This window comes from Trematomus bernacchii, unplaced genomic scaffold (genome assembly GCF_902827165.1).
Source record: "Trematomus bernacchii unplaced genomic scaffold, fTreBer1.1, whole genome shotgun sequence".
Taxonomy (NCBI): Eukaryota; Metazoa; Chordata; class Actinopteri; order Perciformes; family Nototheniidae; genus Trematomus; species Trematomus bernacchii.
In genome coordinates this window covers 441,761-465,012 of record NW_022987752.1, presented here as the reverse complement: position 1 = coordinate 465,012, position 23,252 = coordinate 441,761, and the positions used below count along the sequence as shown (strand labels likewise).

At 41.8% G+C, this 23,252-nt stretch overlaps 1 protein-coding gene across 8 annotated transcripts in view; it reads right to left on the bottom strand.

The window, feature by feature from the left end:
• Positions 1-19,720: 19,720 nt before the first annotated feature.
• The window catches only part of mgat3b (beta-1,4-mannosyl-glycoprotein 4-beta-N-acetylglucosaminyltransferase b), a 70,357-nt gene continuing 66,825 nt past the window's right edge, over positions 19,721-23,252 (bottom strand). For all 8 annotated transcript variants that reach the window (XM_034148202.1, XM_034148208.1, XM_034148201.1 and 5 more), the window contains one exon: positions 19,721-21,845. In XM_034148202.1, coding sequence (XP_034004093.1) covers positions 21,357-21,845 — 489 coding nt within the window. In that variant the 3' untranslated portion in view covers positions 19,721-21,356. The remainder of the gene's footprint in view (positions 21,846-23,252) is intronic.

Sequence of the window (23,252 nt, the reverse complement as noted above, 5' to 3'; positions counted from 1 at the left end):
CAACCACTAAAGGAGCGTATTGAGGTCACAGAGCCCTCGGAGGAACATTCATATTTTGATCAAATGAGAGACTTTTGAGCTCATCCAGATCCACTCTGACTCAGTCTGACCTCCAGAGTCGGCTCCATCTCCAGCTAAACTCCACAACAACAATGGTTGCATATGCAATAAACACACAAAGAACACACACGCACACGCACACGCACACGCACACACACACGCACACGCACACGCACACCCACACGCACACACACACGCACACACACAGCCAGAAAGGTACTAATATAGCCCTGCAAACACTTACACACACAAATGACGGGCTGGCCCAATTTCTTTTTGGTTGCAAATTACAGAGTCGTTTGCCCTAGTTACTCTAACCCCACCCTGTGCTTTCCTGACACACACACACACACTCACACACACACACACTCACACACACACACACACACACACACACACTCACACACACACTCACACACACACACACACACACACACACACACACACACACACCATGCAATACGGAAGCAACACCCCTGCGTTGGGCCCGGGGCCGTCTGTAATCTCTGCATCCAGCTCTGCAGCAGCTTCCAGATCGTTCTATCTGCAGGAGCTTGATGAGAGGTATTTTAATTCATACACACACACACACACACACACACACACACACACACACACACACACACACACACACACACACACACACACACACACACACACACTGAACTGTAAGGCCAACTGACTTTATTTATTCAGCAGCGTAGTGATGGTGAAGATCTGCTTAACGCTGCGTGGCGTTCACTGTCCTGGGAGTTTAAGCTTTTCATTTTGTCAGGATGTGAGTGAATCCATTCACAAGGCTTTGTGGGATTGACCCGCAGTGTGAGGAATGAGAGGAGATGAATCCGTGTCATTTTAAGGCCAGATAACCAAGGCGTTAACATCTTTTTTAATGCATTGGCGAGAGTTTTTATCACGTCTTTCTTTCAAACTAGTGTTTATTTGACTGACTTTGTGTATTTGTTTTTGCAGATTGCAACTTGCAAAACTTGCAAATGATGATCATCCTCATGTAGGTTATGAACTTGGGACGTTTTGAGTAAAGATGTGTTATATTCTATTCCCCTGTAGCGTCTCACTTTCTCGATAGTGTCTCATACTGTAATTATGCAGCGTGTTTGCTTTAATTACTACAAGAGTAAAGTGTATTCATCACTCAACAACGGTCCCTTTGGGTATATCATGATTAGCTTTGACTAATTAGTATGCAATACACAGTAAATGAGAGTACTGTTTTGCAATATATCTTAACAACTCAATCTGAGGTCATTTCTAATAAAACTTTTAAATGCAATCATTTTCCAAAACCATATAAATCACTTAAAGGGGACCTATCATGCAAAATGCACTTTTGTACGTCTTTTCTACATGAATATGTGTCCCCGGTGTTCCAGGCAACTCACCAAGTGTCAGAAAACACAACCCTCTCTATTTTCCTCCATACCCAAATCTCTAAAAAAGGGGCCGCAACGGATCTGATAAAAACTGATCCAGATTTGAACACTGTCCTGACGTCAGGACGGTGGCGCTACGGCTATTGGGCCAACTCCACCAATCAGGAGGAGACAGCCACGGCCATTGCTGTTCGAAAGCGCTGGAGACGCTGTAGTACATATGCCAGGCCTGTAGGTGGTGCTGTTCTCACTGAATCAGCCCTTGCAAAAACAGAGCTAGAAATTGTCAAATTGAGCGAAATGAGGCATGGCTAAAATGCATGATCTGTTTGGTATTTTGAAAAAAAAAAAGTATACATATGCCTTATATAGGTATGGTCCTACACTATATTATTCAAATATAGCATGATAGGTCCACTTTAAGGAAACGTTTTAAGTCTTCAACCTTTCTGAAATTAATTGCAATCTTACCTTAAATATCCCTTTTACAATGAAAATCAGTTGGGTTCCAATTACATTTTTATGCTATTTTGGTTTTGCCACATCTTCACGTCACCGTTTACGACGCTGACAACAACAACAACAACAATGGCGGACTGCCTAAAGTCGGTGCTCATGTTGCATTAAATCTTACAAAGCCACATCAAATCGAACTCACTGCTCCGTAGTTTGAGTTTCTCCTTCCTAGTAACCATGCACAATCTGCAATCCTCTGTTTATCTGTACATGTTATTTGTATATATAAGTATGTCTATTAGTAGTGTTAGCATATATTCCTAACATAATAACTGCAGTATTTTTGACGTTTTTTAGAACATTTTAAACATCCAGAATTGTTGTACTGTTTATATTTTATATAATATTTGTCATTTACATTTTTAGTAATTCTCTATTCCACTTTTTAAGAATGTTTCTTGTAATGTCTGAACACACTGATGCTTCTTCTGTAACAAAATAATTTCCCAAATTGGGATTAATAAAGTATAAATCTATCAAAAATGTAAGCACAACGCCTCCAGCTTCATACTTCTCTGCAGAGTGTCGTGGTTCGTTGTTTGTCTTTGCTTCAGACCTTTGCTGAACGCTGGAGTGGAGCGATAAAAGATTGAAAGATAAAACCCACTTTTTTATTGTTTTTTTAATGTGTTTAATTGTGTTGTTGGAGGAACCCGAGACTTAAGAATTGTATTACACATCTACACTGTAACTACTGTGCATATGATGATAAAACCTTTGAGTCTTGAATCACTGTAACGGCCCGTCTACACAGCAGCGTTAAAAAATCTTGAAACGCTTCTGCCCATTCACTTTGAATGGGGTGACGTCACTTTGCCTCACTTTTCGCCGAACTGCATTGTGGGAAGCAGAGCGGAGATTTTCAGGATATTCAGGATTCAAAGTTGAGCAATGTTCAACTTTTGAGGCTGAGGTGGAAGCGTCAGCCAATCAAATCCTGTGTATGCAAATCTGACAGTTCAAGCTCTAGCCAATCAAACGGCGTGTATGCTGGGAGAGACATACCGCAGGTCATTTCCTCATATTCCAAAACATGGAGGAGAAATTAGCGGTAGGGAATCACCCGGTGCTTTATGACCAGTCCCTATTTACCTACCGGGATACAAACCGGAGGAGCCAGGCATGGAGGGAGGTGGCAGAGACAGTGGTAGGTTTTCGCCTGTTTGGGGAGTTTATATCCAGTTTACTTCGGGCTTTTTTGCTTCCTATGTCGGGGGCGGGAGATTCATGTGATTGGTTGTTGGTGCCTTGCTCGCAAAAAATCCCCAAGCTTCAGATACGCCCACCTCCAAGATTTTTTTAACGCTGCTGTGTGGACGGTCCGTAACACTAGCAACGTCCCCTGATGCATATTTCCCCTTAAGTTTCCCCTTAACCCTAACCAAGTGAAACCCTAACGTGAATGAAAACCCTTTCAGGTTCAATTGACCCTAACGTTGCCTGACTTTATATACGGATATATATATATGTGCGTTATCGCATTCTAGTCACTTTGCAATGTGAGCGTTACTGCTTGTTACAACTTTCTTCTCTTCTACGTACTTGCCATGAATTGTTATTGCTCAGGTTAACCCTTTATAGGGCACTATCAGGTTAACCGAAACCCTAACCCGTTTCAGGCCTCTGCTGATTGGTCAAATTCCCCAATGGCACGCTCTGAGGCGTAGAGTGATTTTCGCTGATTGGCTGGGAGAAAACATGCTTCTCGACCTCACTGAGCCGCGGGGGGAACGCCATGTTGGGGTAACCCTAACCCTAATATGGTTCCTCGCCCGATAAAGGGTTAGTTTGTCTCTGATGGATCTGGTTCTTGGTTCCCAGCATCGCTTACTTACTGTATTCCTCGAGAAGAAGCTTTTTAATTGAATGGTCATTAGCTGCTGAGATAGTGACGTGTGCCTTCAGCAATTAGGAAACACACAAAGAGGATCTTACAAGGTGATGAGATTACCTTAACTGATTGGTGCTGAGAGCGTCTTAATTACGCTGATGTACGGTCTGTTTTCTCTCTGACCGACCGATTGTCCGTCCTTTCCCTATGGTTTCTGTAACAACCTCTCAATCATGCCTCCATTTGAACAATACACCTCTGTTGCTTTCTGCTTTTATTAGAACGTGCTCAATGCAAAAGTGATTCCCTGTACCTCTGCACCATGCATACCTTCTGTCTGTACGGTGCATGCAGCAGTTTGCATTTACTCGAGTGTATATAAGACATTCAAAGTACTTTAGTTTACGCCTCATTGTCTCCACTTTGGACTCAACAGCAGAACATTCCTGGGTGTGTGTGACCGGTCCTCTGAGGCTGACCTGGCTCTTAAACTGGACATTAACTGGATGTTCAGACATAAAGTCGCCCCGCCCTCCTCCTGCTGAGTGGAGTCATGGCCTCAACAAACACTTTTATGTGTCCATATTTTGTCTCCTGAAGATGGAGTTCTGCAGATAAGTTTGTCGACATTTAGGGGTACTATGTGTTTGTTATTTGATTGTGTTTAAAAGTCATAGCCAGAGAAATACTGTATGTTACTTGTGGTTTTGGAGCTGGTTCCCATAGACTAGTAGGAAGTGGTTACCTTAGCGTCACTAGTTCTTTTTTGGACTACAGCTTTGAATCCTTGAGTTTAGTCGTGTTTAGAGGGTAACCCTAGATTTATTTGAAAAACTTTGAACGTTTCGGAAGACCTCAAAATGTGCGTTTTGTCTTGGTTGCACAAGCAAATTGTAAACAAGATCATTTTAGGCAACAAAATGTTACAGTAAACTTAAAGCAAAAACACAACCTATGAAAGGGTTAAAGCTGTAGGTGGTAGCGACCTGTCAATCACAGGTAGCCCCGCCCTCAAGCATACTCTGCTTTATCGTCTATTTTATGAGACTATAATTGACTAAGTGTACATCATGCTGTGTTGAAGAAGACTTGTAAGTACAGATGGAGACCATAAACCCATCAGACAAATGTTAACTGAGGTAATAAATCAAGAGAGAAGTAGCAACATTTTCTCATAGACTTCTATACAATCTCCCTCCAGTCGCCCCCTGCTGGATGTTAGAGAGAATGCAGCTTAAAGACACTTACCAGTAGTCATTTCTCTATGAGTTTAGGAAGGTTTAGTCTTGTTTCAGATATATCCCTGGAGGCTATCACAGTTTAACAACCCTTTGTAATATCAGTGATTAGAAGTCAGGCTGGATTACCAGAGAGGGCAAAAGTACACACTTCCTTTACTCAAGTAGAAGTACAGATACTAGTGTTTAAAAATACTCTGGTGTTTAAAAGTACTGACTAAACTTCTTTACTCAAGTAGAAGTACAGATACTCGTGTTTAAAAATACTCTGGTAAAAGTAGAAGTACTGACTAAACTTCTTTACTCAAGTAAAAGTAAAGAGGGCTTTGAAATGTACTTCAGTAAAAAGTACCCATAACTAGCAGCTGTTTTAAAGAGTACCTGACCTCCCTTTATATTAATAGAACAATAATGTCATTGTTAGCTAATGAATGTTTCCATGCTGAACAACGGCAACATGACAACGTTTTCATTGGTCCCTCTTCTTTAGAGAAGACCAGGAAATGATGGATACACGGATCGTGTTCAAATCAATAGGCACGCAATGACTCTAAATAATAATGATCACGCCACCAAACACACATTCAAACTAAAGGAACCAGCCTGTTTGGGAAATGAGAGAAGTAGAAAGTACAGGTATTTGGGTTCAACATGTAAGAAGTAGAAAGTACAGGTATTTGGGTTCAACATGTAAGAAGTAGAAAGTACAGGTATTTGGGTTCAACATGTAAGAAGTAGAAAGTACAGGTATTTGGGTTCAACATGTAAGAAGTAGAAAGTACAGGTATTTGTGTTCAACATGTGAGAAGTAGAAAGTACAGGTATTTGTGTTCAACATGTAAGAAGTAGAAAGTACAGGTATTTGTGTTCAACATGTGAGAAGTAGAAAGTACAGGTATTTGTGTTCAACATGTAAGAAGTAGAAAGTACAGGTATTTGTGTTCAACATGTAAGAAGTAGAAAGTTCAGGTATTTGTGTTCAACATGTAAGAAGTAGAAAGTACAGGTATTTGTGTTCAACATGTAAGAAGTCAAAGTAAAAAGTCGTCAGAAAAATAAGCAGTGGAGTACTGATACCAGAAAAATGTACTTAAGTACAGTAACAAAGTACTTGTACTCCACTACTTCCCACCCCTGTGGACCCCTCACGCCGGGTCACTTCATTTCTATTAGTTCTGGTGAGTTTTAGGGGAATTTGCTCCACATTAAAGGAGCAGTTGAAGCCCTTTGATCAGGCGTTTCCCATCATGCCCTGGGTCCTGTAGTTGTTGGAGAGCTAAATGCTACAGCTGCTTTCATCTCTTCATGTTATCGGTTCACACAGCGATCAATACTCTGCAGGCAGGACTCACCTTTAACCATTAATGTCTCAAACACTTCAGTATACTCGGGCTGTATCACCTGTGCAATAATTCACCTGTGAAATGCTCATATGATGTAGGTTTATAACCGTATAATGTTGTCTATTCTGGATGATTTGATGGCACCTTAAAGGGCCCACGTCATGCTTTTCCGGTTATGACCCGTCCCCTTGTGTGTTATGAAGCTTCTGCATGTAAACGGTCTGCAGAGTCACTAACCCTCAAAGTACACCCTGTAGCGAGTAAAACTCTAACACAGAAAAGACCTGTCTATGCTGCCCCAGAACGCCTCGTTGGACATTTCTCTTTTTCCATTGTTTGCTTCCTGGGTTCTGTGACGTGTGAACACCCAGATCAACAACAAATGACCGGATTGGCCCAAATGGACCAATCCGCGGAGCACCTCACACCCCAGGATCCCTTGGCTAACTAACAGGGAGTCCCATTGACTTGCATAGAGCTCCCTGAACGCTGGTAATAGATGAGTTGGGATGGTGGAGAAATGCTCTCTGCAGACCCATTCTCACAGCGTTATAAACCTCTTACTCAATATCAAGCCACACTTATTGGTTTTACTTCGGCTGTGAGTGTTTGTGTGTGCTCAGGATGAGTTTCGCTTGTTCTCGCTGTAGACCTCAACAATGGAAATATGATCAGTAGAAATGGCCATGACACGGGACCTTTAACTTAAAGATGGTCAATGCATTTCTTTGTCCCAGTATATGACACTCAAGTATACACACATGTTTACATATGCATTGTTGTTATATAACAGTATAATATGCACACTTCTTTTCTTTATATAAATACATTTTGTTTGTATTTGTATTGTCCATTTTTACTTTAACTTCTCATGTTTGTATAAAAAGTTTTAATACATATTTTTACCAAACTATTTATTTTTACAATAATATTTTCATTGTATTTTTTCGCAGATTTTTACTTTAAAATGTTTGTTTTTTAAATATTTTTGTGCTATTTATGTTTGGAGAGGTTGCTTAATTGTGCAGTTTTTAAACCAGGGGTCTCCAACCTTTCTTCATCTGAGAGCTACTTTGAAAAAATGAAAGTGGCCAAGAGCTACTTGCATCACATCGCCCTCATCAGTTGAATTAAGCTATACTTTTGTACACGTATACTTTTGTACACAAGCTTATCACAAATCTTTACTTCACATCAAGGTCCAAGAAAACGAAGATGTCTCACATATTATTATTATGGCCCACATAGTGAGTACATCACTGAACATGTATGCACGTCATAGTGTTTAAATGAACCTGTAAACACTATGACGTGCATACATGGTCATTCATTTAAATGTGTTTTTTAAACTCAGCATTCAGTGTAATAATCTGCTTCCTGTAAAGAGTTGTGAATATAAAGTCTGCCGTTCATGATGAATGCAAAGTGCATCCTAATGAGCTGTAATGAGGCAGTGCTGCCCTCTAGTGAGAGGAGGGGGGGGTGGATGATGCAAATCACCGTAATGCACTCACACATCTGCACACACACTTTCACACACTCACAAAACAGCAGAGTTAAAATTTTAAAATTAATTTATTATATGTCTTTGTCATAGAACTCATTACTTTTGTTCATGGTTAACGTACAGCCATTCATATAGAGAACAACGAGTCTTTCATTCATCTTTTGCAATTCACTTAGAAATGTACACTCTTCTTTGTGACCCCGCAGAGGAGAAAAATATCCTTTTTTCAAAAGTTTCTTCTTCTCATTTGTGTTTTTTATCTCCCCCCCTCGAGGGGGAAGTGTCCTCCTCTTCCTCTTCTTCCTCCTCGTCTTCCTCCCTCTGCATCGTGATGAATGGACGCAGAGCGAGGGAACATCTGAACACACTGGCACAATGATGAAGGGCTGAAAAACCTCTCTCTCTTCTGTCTCTCACACACACACACACACACACACACACACACACACACACACACACACACACACACACACACACACACACACACACACACACACACACACACACACACACACACACACACACACACACACACACACACTCAGAAAGCTCTCTCTCTCTCTCTCTCTCTCTCTCTCTCTCGCACAATTACAGAGACCCATTTCAAAATAATCATTGCAGAAACAAAACGAAGCCCCAAAAATGATATAAAAAATAAAACTATGCGACCATATACAATCATTATCAGTGCATGGGGACAGAGGGAGGGGTACAGGTTGTGGTGTTGTATGATTTCATAAATATGCAATAGGGTGCGCTCATAGCCATTGTATGAAAATAAAAAATAACTCCTTGTTTTTCACATGTTTGAAATGCTTGTTTGTGGGTTCACAGGCGGTGGACAAAGATCCACTAGAGAGGTGCAGGAATGAGTCTTAAAACCCGGGAATGAGTCAGCATTTTAGCGCTTCCTTTCCCCTTGTCTGGAGGTCAATGGTTTTCTGAATGTGTGTTTGGTTGTTAGACTGAAATAAGGTCTGTGGTTATCACAAGCTGGAGAGATTTGAACATTTAGTTCGGACGTTAGCCGCCTTTAGCTTAGCGGTGGCAACCTGAAGTCATGTGACCGTGCTGTAGTTCCTTTATAGCCCAACATTAGCCTCCTTTAGCTTAGCGGTGGTGACGTGAAGTCATGTGACCGTGTTATAGTTCCTTGATAGCCCAACATTAGCCGCCTTTAGCTTAGCGGTGATAACGTGAAGTCATGTGACCGTGCTGTAGTTCCTTTATAAACGTTAGCTTGTTACTTCAGAAATCATAAAGTGGTGTTAATGTGTGGAGATTATCCTGCTGAACTAAACGTGAAAGTATCATAAACGTTTGTTTGACACAGAGATTATTTTCTGCTATAATCCAAAATCACATGGAGAAATCCCATTGGACCAGGGAGATGCTGCCTTCAGGGACCAACACAGGAATACGTCATCCCTGCACCTCTCATTAGCAGGCATATAATCACTCCAATATCAAGTGAAAACCTGCTCGCTTTCTCAATGATTTTGTCCAACCCTCTCACATTGTAAACCCTTTTTTTTTTAATATTATTAATAACACAACAAAGTCTGTCACAGAGTGGACGGCTAAATCTGGCAACATGGCACCGGGGTGAGGAGGATTTGATGGATTTGGACCTGGCAACCGGCCCTAGTTGGTTAATTGGCTGCAGACAGCGCTCTGCCTCGGGGACGGCCAGTCATCTGCCAAGGCCATATTGTTGGTGCGTGCGTGTGCGTGTGCGTGTGCGTGTGTGTGTGTGTGTGTGTGTGTGTGTGTGTGTGTGTGTGTGTGTAGAAATGTGTGTGTCCAAGCAACATGGCATCTGTTATTGGTCAGTCTGTTGTCTTTAGTCAAGGACAAGATGGACGGAAGGAGTGGTATATGTGAGAGGACAGTGTGTGTGTGTGTGTGTGCGTGTGCGTGTGTGTGTGTGTGTGTGTGTATGGACAACACTCCAATAAGCAGCAGCAAATACCCAGACAGTTCTTCTTGTTTTCTCGTCAGTATTTCTGTAATCAATCTTCATGGAATAATCCTATGTTTCTAAGTAGCTTGTGTCTTACTGTTAATTCAAATGTTATTTGTGATGCCATTTAGACCTCAAAGTCTGTTTAAATCTGAGGTCTCTGCACTAAGATCTTTATAATCTGATGTTATTTTCTTCTGTGCTCCAGACTTCCTGATGCTGCTTATTGAAGCCGATCCACAACAACACAAATCAATAATAATGAAACCTGCATTAATAAGCATAACAAACCATAACCCTGTTTAACATACAATACACTGCCTGACTAACCACATCAGATCAATCCCACACACATATTCAAATAAAACACATCCCTCCAATAAGGTGCAATTCATAGTTTACAAGCAGAAGTATTTTCTGCATTTCATTTCATGCAACTCAAATAAAAAGCTTTGAAAAACAGACGATCTCTTTTCTTTTTTTTGACATCTTTGTCTGTTTGGAGGACACATAAACAAACAGTGAGGACATCAGTGATAAAAGCGTGAACCCAGCACCGTCAGACATGAAATGGACGGTTTTTTATTTTTGCAGGGGTCGGAGCTCCGGCCAAAACCGGTTCTGAGCGGCTGAGCGACGACAAAAAAATGTTTTTGGGTCGCACAATGGCAAGCCTTTATAGCGAGGACACAAACGAGCGATACAGTAGTCTGACTGTTTCACGGCTACTATCCCACCACACACACACAGAGGCTGTACTGTGTGTGTGTGTGTGTGTGTGTGTGTGTGTGTGTGTGTGTGTGTGTGTGTGTGTGTGTTATCTGCATATGCAAAGCCATGTGTAGGAAAATGAACAAAACCCTCATGAGAAAAACATTCAAATAAGAAAAAAAAGACTTCTCGTAAATCAAGTGGTGCTGTCACGCTGTTAAAGTCACATGATGTCAGTAAACACAACACTTACAAACAAACATGGCCGCCACAGAAACCACGGAGGTAACAAATATCCGTGAGGTGCAGTCCATTCTAGTGGTAGAGTGGGACAGTGCTTATGAGCTCACACACACTTCATCCACACACACACACACACACACACATACACACACACACACACACACACACACACACACACATACACACACACACACACACACACACACACACACACACACACACACACACACACACACACACACACACACACACACACACACACACACACACACACACACACACACACACACACCGCCTTAAAAAGACATTAAATATCAAGCTGCCAAGTGGATAAAGTTACCCCCCCCCAATAAAAGAACGTTAAATAGAAAAACAGAGGAACCAGATTTTAAAAAAAAAATTCTCTCTGTTCCCACCAAAAAATCTAAAGTACAGAAACAGATTGACTTCACAAAAGTGCAAAACAAAAAGAAAGCGGACGAGACGATAAATGTGGGAATCTCCTGTTCCTGATTGTTGGGAATTGAACTCTCTCTCTCTCTCTTCCCTCTCTCTCTCTCTCTCTCTCTCTTCTCTCTCTCTCTCTCTCTCTCTCCTTTTTCCTCCCTCTCTCTCAGGTTAAGGTCGACCCTCTAATTGACGCCATGTTTCTCAGGACTGCAGGTAGGGTTACACAGCGGACCACACACACAGGGGGGGGGGGGAAATAACTAAGTGCATTTACTCAAGTTCTTAAGTACACATTTGAGGAACCTTGCCCAATTATTTCCATGTTATAATACTGTCTAGTACATTTTGGAGGCCAATCTTTACAGATGTATTTACTAGTTACTAGGGCTGTGCAATTAATCGTATTTTAATCTCGATTACGATTTTGGCTTGCAACGATTACGAAAACAATGTAATCGAAATAAAACGATTATTATTTTTATAAAGAAAAAAAAAAAAATGTAATTATTATTTTTTTAAATATTTTTTTTTATTGGTTTTTCAGTTGAATTATACTTTAAGTTCAGGGTAATCAACTGTTAAAAACATACTGTTCCAATTTTATTTTACAATAAATTGATGTTTTCAAAGTAAATGGATAATCGTTTTTAATAATCGTGATATCAATTATTGACCAAAATAATCGTGATTATGATTTTTGCCATAATCGCACAGCCCTACTAGTTACTCATCAAAATCAGATTTTTGCACACAATACTTAAGATTTTATTTTTTAAATGTGATAATTTATTATGGATTAAACCATCCAACATTGTATTTAAGTAACTATACCATTAGGGGGTTGACAGAAAATGAATTGGCTTCTTAAATAAGAAGATCTGAAATAATTAAAAATGTGTTATCATTTATTGAGTTTTTTTAAGTACCTTTTCCTAATCGCACTTCAATACTTTTACTTAAGTGCCATTCCAGCCTCCATTCATGTCAATCTGCTACGCTTTTGGAACGGCTTTATGTAAGATATTGTAGTTACTCATTTTCTCTCCATGTGTTGCGGTCAGTGGTCTCTGCAGGCCAGTCTCAAGCGTACACACTTTAAACTATTTCTTTCTGGGTCTTTCTTTAGCCACAGGGGCATCGTCAGGCTGAAACAGGAAAAGACCTTCCCCAAACCATTTCCGCAAAGAACTCTGTAAGTCCTTGAAGACATGTGTTCGCGATCAACGTCTTCCTATGAATGATGCATCGCCAAAGTCGAGTTATTTCACATCTTTTTCTGTGTTCTCTCCCACTGGTTTCAAATGGGGAAAAAGATCCTCTGATAACAGTCGGTCAATGTTTGAGACGCTGTCAGTCAAATCTGATGAAACCACAACCACACAGTCCTGATGAAGCAGATCAGAAGCTGTTGAGTGTCAAAGGGAAGGTTTGACTTTGTGGAAAAGGCGCTTATTCGCTATGTAACTGACAAAATTGATACAGCTTCTCTACAACTCAACGGGTTTTCATTAGCGTATTGTCATGATCATTTTTCTAGTTTTGCACCAGAGCAGCTGTGTGGAAACAGCAGAATTAGATAAAAGTTCGCTTTGGTGTTCACGCTCAAAGTGACTATACCTACGGCGAAAAACAGCGAAAACGCATTGGTGGAAAAAGTTCAAATTAGGCCAACATTTAGGCGACATTTTAAAGGTTTTCTTGACATTGAATGACTTGATTGGATATAAGGTTATGACAAGTAGCAGCAACTTCCAAAATGTTAAAGCATTACTCTAAACGCTTAACAAATAGTACCTCAAAATGTCTCCCTGATGGTTTCCTGTTCAGTCAACACGTATTTAGTAGGTCTAAAGAGGCTTCAAAACAACTTGAAATACATTAACTGAATCCAGCAACACCTCTGGGGGCAATTCAAATGCACTACGACTGAAAGGAAACAGATCTAAAATGTCCTCACTTCAGAATCTAAAAGACTGAAGTTTATATTACTTTTTAAACCAAAGAGCCTAATCAACATAGAAATGTCTCCGAAACTGCACAAAACACTGCAGCCAGGGGTGTCCACATACTCTTTGCCATATAGTGTAGTTTCACACATAAACTCATTCACTACTCGTTGCTTTGCACGGGCGACTTTTCTTCCAACTCAGCGTCCATCTGTCTCTGCAGCGCCGCTCTGACTGCAGTGTCACAACATATGGACTCGTAGACCTGACCCGAAGCCAACAATCTGTCGTGTCCTGACCGACAAACACACTCCTATCTCGGCAGAAAAAGCCTGACATGTTTACAAGAGTTCCCCAGTCATCCTTACATATGTTTTTCACGTACGCAACACTGCCTCTAACAGCTGCGTAATGTGAGTCTCAATGTCGTGATGGCAAATATATTTTCCATGTAACTGTACAGGATAAACTGGACCGCGCCCAATTTATTTACCCATTAAAACGAGCTATAAACAAAAAGGGAATGTTTTAGGTCGAAATGGAAGAATTGAACATATTGTGGCTTTCTGTTTTTCACTATTTTATTGGGCTGTAAAGTTCGTTCACCCAAATGTCCTCAAGCATCAACACATGTTGTTTGATTTTGGCCATGTTTGAGATCCACCACCCCAGTTTGTATTTGTTGTCAGACTCACACAGATTTGATTAAAAGCACTTCTCACTTTCATTTTTGCAATGTTAAAATGCACTTTGCAGATCTTTTGTTCGATTTCTTGAGATATGCGAACCTCAGAAATTAGATTTGAAACAAAATAAAGGTAGCAAAAATGTCCCTATCGTTGGATAACCCACAGAATATGTGGTCAACAGTTTTCAGAGGGACTATAACTTTGTGAGAACATTTTGAAGACACTAAATAGATTTTTTTTGACACCAAAAATCAATTCATCTCCATTGTTAAAGAGGTGGCGACAGAAACCTCAACGATGTTTCCAAAAGTCTGGGCAGCTTAAAGCGATCCTGGATCCTGCAGCGAGAGGGAAGTGTTTTGGCATTTGGGTGAACCGACCCCTAAAGTAACATCGAGTCATATCCAGCCCCCAAAAAAAAGCTGGTCTTGCACTTGTTTTGGCAAAGCTTGTGGTTAGTAAGTACTTTTCCAATCAGCGCTGAAACATCCCTGCAGCTGCTCGAGTTAATGTGATTGCTCAGTTCTTTGGAAACCCTTCCCACACAAAGGGAATAACAATGTGTTTAAAGCCAAGACCATAACAGCAGCAGCAGCTTTCCGTTGCTGTGGGTTTTCTATTTCAAAATATATTCAAGAACCTTCCGCCGATGAAGTGCAAACTAAAGGGGAAAGTGGTCTTTAGAGTAGAAACGCTGCATACTTGGGTGCTTTTTGCTCAAAACATTCCAGACGCTTGTCAGAAAGAGGGGAAAAAGAAAAGAACGACTTCCAAGTAAAACGACCCTCTTTTCTCCACACCCTCCTCTTGATTTCCGGCCTCTCTAATGTTTCTTGGAAAAGATCAATCGGGGAGAGCCACAGCGCTGGAGGGGGGGGCCAGAGCCGTGAAGGCATTTAAGCCCGTAGACAAGCAGCCACTCTTCAAGCAAAACAACAGATGGGGGGGGGGGGGGGGGGGGGGGGGTGATTGTGGGGAGGGGGGGGCAGCCCTGGAGACACACATCTGTGCAGGATAAACACACGTGCTCAATGCTACAAACATGTGTGCGTGGTTAGTGTGTGCAGAAAAGAGGGTAGGGCCAATAATGGGGGGTTTCAAGGCTGTTAATGACTACGTTCACATGCACACTAATACACCAAACATGACCTCACTGATATCATTTGATGAGGGTCATGCAAACTGCTTAGATATTCAGAATGACGCCTTATTTTGTAGGGTTTTCATTTTTAAGACACGTGGGATATGCCGATAATATTCAGTGCTTAGGAGCCTTCATTGAACATGCATGCAGGACATTCACAATATGCATCTAAATTGGGTTGTTTACTGCCTTTTGACACACATGTTCAGCTCTGTGCATTCGAAACAAATGAACTATCAAACAGTTTGCAAGGCGGAGGTAGAGATGCATGCCCAAGAAAATGGGGAAACCAGAAAAAGGCTTAGTAATAATAATAATCGCTTAACCTTTCCACAAAGTTGGTCAAAATAAATGATGTGGAAACATGTGTAAATGTATTATTTGTATGTCTTAATTTAAAAGGGGAATACAAATGTGTATTACCCATGTTAACAGTTTAGTAGCGATATTGTCAGAATGGTGTTAAAAACCTAATATGTTGTACATGTAAACGCCGTCAGTAATCCTGTAAGACTGATGTTTTTGTGACAATAGTCTGTATCTTCAGGTCTTAAAGATACGTATCTGTTAACTATATGTGGTTCTACTCAAGGGGCTTAAAGAATATTGATTAATAATTAAAAGAAAGTGCGTAATACATTGTCGTTTGGGGTTTAAAAGATGCCAAGAAGGGAAGGTGAAGCAACAAGACGTTAATGAGTGTAGGATCAAGTCTTTTTAAATACGTGTCGACATCCTCATACCTATTATTTATTTTTAAGTAAATGTTATTTTATAATGTGTTTGCGTTGTCCTGTAAATTGCAAGTACATCAAACTTATAGAATACTAAATCATTGGAGCATCCGTTTAAAACTCGCATACGTTATCTGAATTGATAAATACATTCAAAGTAAATGTGTCCCTGCCTCAGTTCTCTAGATGCATCTCTTTAGACAACATCTACATCTTCAGTTTCAAACACTGGCCTTGCAGGTTATTGGTAATATGAATAACCGGTAATAAAGACATCCCAGATCTGTTTCCTAGCAACACAGCTCAGACCGGTCTGCAGAGGGTGTGTTTAGAGGCTGCAGATATTTCCTTTCCCATGTGTCATCGCTTCATCGATTCTCTGTCCGATCAATAATCCAAAGCAGGCACCGGGCCATCAGTCAGACCGTCTGCTGCGGTTACAATCTACTGAAGTGTCCTTGAGCAAGACATCGTCAGGCCTTTGGATCCATAACAAGGTGCAATCATCGCTCAAATCGTCATTGAACAGTTATTAGTTTGAACTGAACTCATCTGGGGTCAAGGTTTAGTTGGACGCTTCTCATTCAACGCCATGATTACTTTACCTTATCCTAGTGAGCAATCAAAGGTGGTTAGGTCCTGATTGTTGCCTCCCTCCTCTCCCCCATGTCCTAACCACTTTTCAAACAATAGGACAAGAACGGCGATGGACGGATAACATCTAATAAAAGGTATTTGTCTGGATTGGAGTCAGCGTTCATTAACCCTAAATTCAGGACTCATGAGGTGCTCACGTTGCTTGATCAACTGGGTTTTAACGGTCGTTGGATTATACATCTTTTTGAACTTAATGATGAGCATTTCCTTTTCTCTTTTTCCACGTATTCCTCCAATAAGACAAGGACAGCGGTGGATGGATTATTTACAAAAGACCTCTTTTTGGATATAACTGTCTGTTCATCAATCGTAGACTTTTGCCACTTCTTGATCTGGTTTAAGGCCAAAACTCTTTCATTGATGTTTTTATTCCTGGCTCAACATTTGAAATAATATTTTTGCCGTTTATTTTCCCTGCTCCTTATTCATGTTGCCTTCTTGCTGCGATAAGTCAGCTACATGTAGATGCGTGCTCGTTACAGCTTTGCACATTGCATGAATATTTCCCTTTTAAACTAAACTCAAGTTGTGAGTTGTACAATTTAGCGAAAATCTGTTTTTGTGATTTCCCTCCCTCATCCTCCCTCTGCTCTTTCTCACATTTCACCCTCCGGCCCGCTGTCTGATGACCTCCGGCTGTTTGGGATCTCAGAAGTCGACCAATGGGATCGTTGCCATGATGATAATGTGGCAACAGGCCGAGTGAAGTAACATCTTGCAGCGGGCCAGACAGCCTTATCTGGCCTGAGTCACTATGACTGTGTAATACTCACACACCCATTAAATACCTCTCTCTGCTAACGCTCCCTGGCCTTTGTGGGATTAAACATTTCTGAGATAACACTCAGCCATAAAGAATAAACCTTTTTAAACAACATGTTACAAAGATCAAGGTCTGCCCATGGTGAGCCCTGAAGTCAGAGGGAGGTTGTGTTTGTTTGATTCAATACTTTGGTCAGTTTCTTGCTGCTGAGACCTGACTCTATGAATCAGATGATCCTACTTTTTTATTGGATGTATTTCAAGCTACTTTTCTTTCAGATTCCAAAGCATGGCCACACAATCGCCAAAGTGGTTTCATCTACGATTGTTCACAATTCATGATTTGACATCCCTGAAATGATCCACATTGCCAAAAAGCTCACTTCTCCTTCTTCAAATGCATCATCCTTCTATGGTTTTGTTCCATCAATCAATACCTTTTTTGAAAGTCACACAAATACATCTAATTTATAAACACAAGAAACCTCCATTGTTTGCGTTGCATTGTTTGTCGCCTCCTCTGTCTGTTGGTGTCAAATCCTATTTAAAGCTGGTATCTCTGCAGCCCCCTGTGGGTTTGGATGGGAGTTTGGCTCTCCACACTAACAACACAAACCCCGAACAGCTGCTGCCTGCTGGGTAATCTGCTTTCCAAATATGAGCTCCCATCCACGGGAGACAGCGTGGAAACCAAGCTACACGCCGATATGCTCACACTTGCACTGTTTTACCTCCTTGTGTGTTTGTTATGTTTGAATTATCTTGTGTTAAATGCCTCGATGTGAAGCACTTTTAATTGCCTCGGTGTCTTAAAATGTGCGATACAAATAAACCAACGTTGAACCTTATTTCTTTTAAGTTTTGAGTATATTGTGTGTGGCGTTGTCGGGGGATTCTTGGTCTCCAGATTTTCTTTGACAGCATCTTCAAATCTTTGCAAAAATCTCGGCTTGTTAACCTGTTTCGCATCGGACGACTTTTTGGTTTCATGTTAAGGTTGTGCAGAAGGACTGGATGAGTAAGGAGGATGTGGTTCTTGCTCAAGGACACTTAAAGTAGAGAGGAACAGGTACAAGCTGCTCTGTTCGATGTTAAGGGTCTTGTCTTTCAAGTAAACTAAAGCTTCTAACGTCTAAAGATTCAATCCTATCCTCGCCTTGCAGAAAACTTCCCTTACTCCAAACTTGTTTTCCTCCAGAGGCACTGTTCGCTTTGAAACGCCTGAAGCCGCGGTAAACAATAACACCAAAGCGCAGACGTGAGGTGGAGAAGCAGATGGTGGACGCAGTCAATCTGCATTTAAAAGGCAAATCAGTTTGTTTCATACTCTTCTGACTCTTTAGCTTTCCCCCTCGCCCTTGACAAGTACATCCAGCCCACACTAAACACCCACAAAGAGAAGTATGCTCGCCAAAATTATTCATAAACTTCTGCCAAACAATGTGGGGCGGGGATTCAGGCAGCCAGCCACATGGACACACGTCTGCAGCAGGGAGAGAGAGAGGCTAAACGTTCAGATGATAGAGATCTGTGGCGCTGCTAGGGTTACTTCCTGTCCCGTGGAGACACGGGATAGAAATGAGGGCTGGAAGAATGTAAATATATCCCTATTATTGAAATTCTTCGGAGGATTAAGAGGGAAGAGATACACGTCTGGAGGGAAAGAGTTGACAGAGACCTGCTGAGTTATATACACTTTTAGATCGAGGAGCTTCTTAGTTTTCAAATGATATCCTGTGTTCTCCAAATATACAGCAAAACAAGATGACTGTCACGATTCTGAGAGAAAAGCCTTCAGTGTAAGCAGATTACTTTTTGCCAATGAGGGGGCTCAAAGCCTGATATTTTGGGGGCATATTACTCCTGCCCCCCTCTTTAGGACCACCACTGGATTAACTATGATTCTGAATTTTTTGTTTGTCTATAAAAAGAAAAGCATTTTAGCAGGCTATCTCTCCGTAGAAAGCTCAATAGACAGTGGATGGATGACGGAGATGTATCCATCGTTCTGATCAGGCTGACTCATTAGTAGCATTGAGGGCGAGGATGTTTTTACTTCGATGAGGAAAGGTTGGGCGTAGAAAGTTGGTGTTGAAGTGTGTGAGTATTTTCCACAAACACAACACACCGCCTGTTGTAACACCTCTGCTGTTAAGTTGCTCGCCATCGTACCGTGGACAAGCGTCAACACAGTATTTATCGTCTACATTTGGGCGATAATAATTGAATATCCTGAGAGCCAAGACTTTGTTTTTATTTATAATCAGATGGAAACCAACTGTCTCATGCACTGCCAGGTTACTAGGAGTCTGTCACTCATTACTTCAGGGAGACATAAGGTGTAACCCTAACCCTAACCTAACCCTAACCCTAACCTAACCCTAAACTAACCCTAACCCTAACCCTAAACTAACCCTAACCCTAACCCTAAACTAACCCTAACCCTAACCCTTACTTCAGGGAGACATAAGGTGTAACCCTAACCCTAACCTAACCCTAACCCTAAACTAACCCTAACCTAACCCTAACCGAAACCTAACCCTAACCCTAACCGAAACCTAACCCTAACATAACCCTAACCCTAACCTAACCCTAACCCTAACCCTAACCCTAATAAGGACCAAAACACAACTTTCAAACATAAATCCACAACTATCTCGCAAATGCACCGGAGCGACATCTGCCTGATTTCAATGGCCGGGTCACAAATGTAGAGAGAGAGAGATTGGCTGTGGCTCAGGGGGTAAATGTGTGTCTACCTATCGGAGGGTCAGTGGTTCAATACACAGCAGTTCAAAGAGTCTAAAATAGCACCGGGAGTGTACAGTATTGAAGTGCAAGTAAGTAGCTTGGGATAAAAGTGTCCGCTTAATGACATGTAATGTAATAACTGAATTGAAGAGAAAAGGGGCCTTGTTATGGGATCAGGAGGAAACCAACACTAGAGGAAGAAGAAAGAGGACACTTAGCAGCACGAACACAGAAAGGAAGTGTCTGTTTCAGAGAGTGGGCGTCGAGCAGAGAGAGGAATATCAAACTAAGGGGATTCTCGGTCGGTGTTGACCTCGTATGAACGCCGCCCGAAGAGCACCCACCCACTTATCTCTAAACACCCAGCCCGTCTCTCACACACTCCGCTTTAGTTTCCAAGGGAACTAAGTCATCGCAGTCGCAGAAAGACGAATGCTGAAGGGTCATCTTGTCTTTCTCGATTCCTCTCATCGGACAAACAATGACGGCGAGTTTCATCCGTCTCATATGCCATCGACGGGGTATGATTTATTCAGAGCGTACACACACACACACATTCAGATCACTCATCCCTGCCACACTGGTGCGTCAGCAGATACTGTGGGAAAGCGTCGAGAGAGAGCCTCCTTTTCTTTCCCTTTCATCGCCGCTCATTACTTGCTTTCCCGCCTCCTGCCTCCCCATCTCCCCCCCCCTCGTTCACAGGCGGTATACCACGCAGTATGACACAAAAGTAGACCACACACACACACACACACTTTCAAACACACAAGGTGCATGAGGACATTGAGACATTCCCATCGATTCATTCCTGTCGTTTGGCAGTGGGTTCTCCAGCGGGGTGTGATGGGATTTATACTTATCTACTGAGACCAAAGAATAACGTAAAACATGTCTGTTTGTAGAAGGAGGTCACCAAATATGACAGGAAGACGTCTGAAGTGGGAGAAAGAAGTGGGAACATCAGCCGTAAACTTTAGTAAACACAGACAGAAAAAAAACAATTCCCCAATTCCAAGTGTCTCCACTCGGCTCTGTAATACACCTCTCTTTACTTCCAAACGACCAATCAGCTCGGAGGAAGAAAGAGAGGACAGGGTGACAGAAAGAGAGACAGCTTGGCTCCTCCCCCAAAAAAGGGAGGGATGAGGAAATCTATGATGTGTTTTATCCAGTGGTTGTATCCTCTCAAGAGACCTCTCTGTGAATCCAAGGACGATGCGGTTCAGTGATCCCTTTTTTCACCCCAAAATAATATTTTTAAGAGATTGCAACATCAGTGCTGCCTGGTGATTCATGTAGTATCCCTCCAATGAGAGATGTAGTTCTTCAGTACCGTTTCGCCCCCCAAAACTCAGTGCCGAGGCCTCATTCGGGTCCTACTAGTAACGTCACATATTCTATCCTTGCAGAACTCCTAGCCGTCGGACGCTTTGCTGTAAGGGTTCTCCAGGAGGTAGCGGTACCGTTCATAGTGCTCCAGCATATACTTTGGCGCGTACATGTGCTCTTTGGCGTCCACAGGGGGATATTCCTGAAGGGAGCCATCGAACCAGCCCCCCGTCCGGATCAGATCCCGGATGTAGTTGAGGTCCCGTTTGTCCTCGTAGTCCCCCCACCGCGGGAAGTCTCCGTTCTGAGCCGACACCAGCTTGAAAAAGATGCCCTCGGGCCTGAAGCACCAGGAGCAGTGCCAGCCGGCGAAGTGGAAGGGGCTTCCCACCGACCACTGCACCAGGATGTGGCCCGTGTCGTTCTCGTACTTGCGGAAACCCGGCATGGTGTAGTACTCGCGGCGCCGGAGCTTGATACCGTCGCCATCGTAGACGTCTCGGAGCATGCCCACCGTGCAGCCGGACACCACCTCCAGAGAGCCAAACTGCTTCCAGAAAAATCCATACAGCGACTGGAAGTGGGAGGAGAAGAACCAGGAATTATAAACAGAGACACATAAATAGATATTAAAGGTCTCATAGTACTAATTTTAGCCATATATTATAGGTCTCAGATATATAACAAAGTGTTTTGCTCAAAATACCAAACAGATCACCCATTCTGTCATTTTTAGAGATGTGGGTACGGAGAAGGTTTTGCTTTCTGACACTTTGTGAGTCTCCTGACACCAGGGACACATATTTATGTATAAAAGACGTCTAAAAGTGCATTTTGCATGATAGGAGACCTTTCAACCTGAATCCAACTCATCAAATTATGAACGAAGACAGGCACATTCTTGGAATTGGTTGATTGAAGATCCGCCCAATATCTTATTATGGTTTGAAAAACTGATGTCCAACACGTGTTAAAAGGAACTCTGGACGAGTTTGTTAGGAACTGGACCCCAATTGCACCGTACATGAAAGAGGAATGGTCAAAGTCAGCTTTATTGTCAATAATTCTACATGTTGTACATCCAGAAATATTGAAATATCGTTTCCCGCAGTCCTACAGTGTGACATATATACATAAAACAAAGGGCCTAGATAAACATGGTATACATTAAACAAAACAAAAAGGGCCTAGCTAACCGGGGTATACAGTTTAAAATGTTAATAATATAATTTAAGTGTTCAAAAGTACAGTTTCAGTGCAGTAGCATGGGAGATGGGCAGAAAAGTGAGTTAGGGGGTTAGAGTCCAGGACCATTTGGGGCAGGGGAGAAAGGTCGGAGGCAGGGTGGAGAGTTCAGGGGAGAGATGTCAGAGGGCGGAAGAGATGGAGGGAGGGGAGAGAGTTCAGCAGCCTGACCGCCTGGTGGAGGAAGCTGTTCAGTGTTATAACTATTGGCCTAAATATAACGATATATGTGCTCACACATGAGTACCACACTAGGTTGTTACTGTTTTTGTTCTGTGGGTTTTATTATGTTTCGTCCTAAATGTTTTGGTATTTCACTTGATTGTGTAAAGTCAATGGTACTGTAATTGTTTGTAATCTTAATATAGATTCCTTTGTATGTATTATTGGTACAGACCACAGTGTTAACACAGCTTGAATAATCCATCTTAACTCTAACCGGGACACACACATCCATATCGTGCCAACTCTACAACCTCAGTTCCTGGAGACCCCATATTCTTTGCCCTCGTGGTGAAAGACAAACACTACGGGGTTAAATTTCTCTCAATAAGTAGTAGATTTTAGTCGAGAGTTTGTCTCAAAACTCTGTGTGTGTAAAAAGACGATCCACAAGCAGAGATTTGAGATCTGATCGAAAGTTGTCAATGTTAGAGAGAGATTCACACATTCCTTTTGTTTATTTGTAAACTAATTATAGTTTTCACAGATCTTTTATTTGTGAAATATTTTGCGT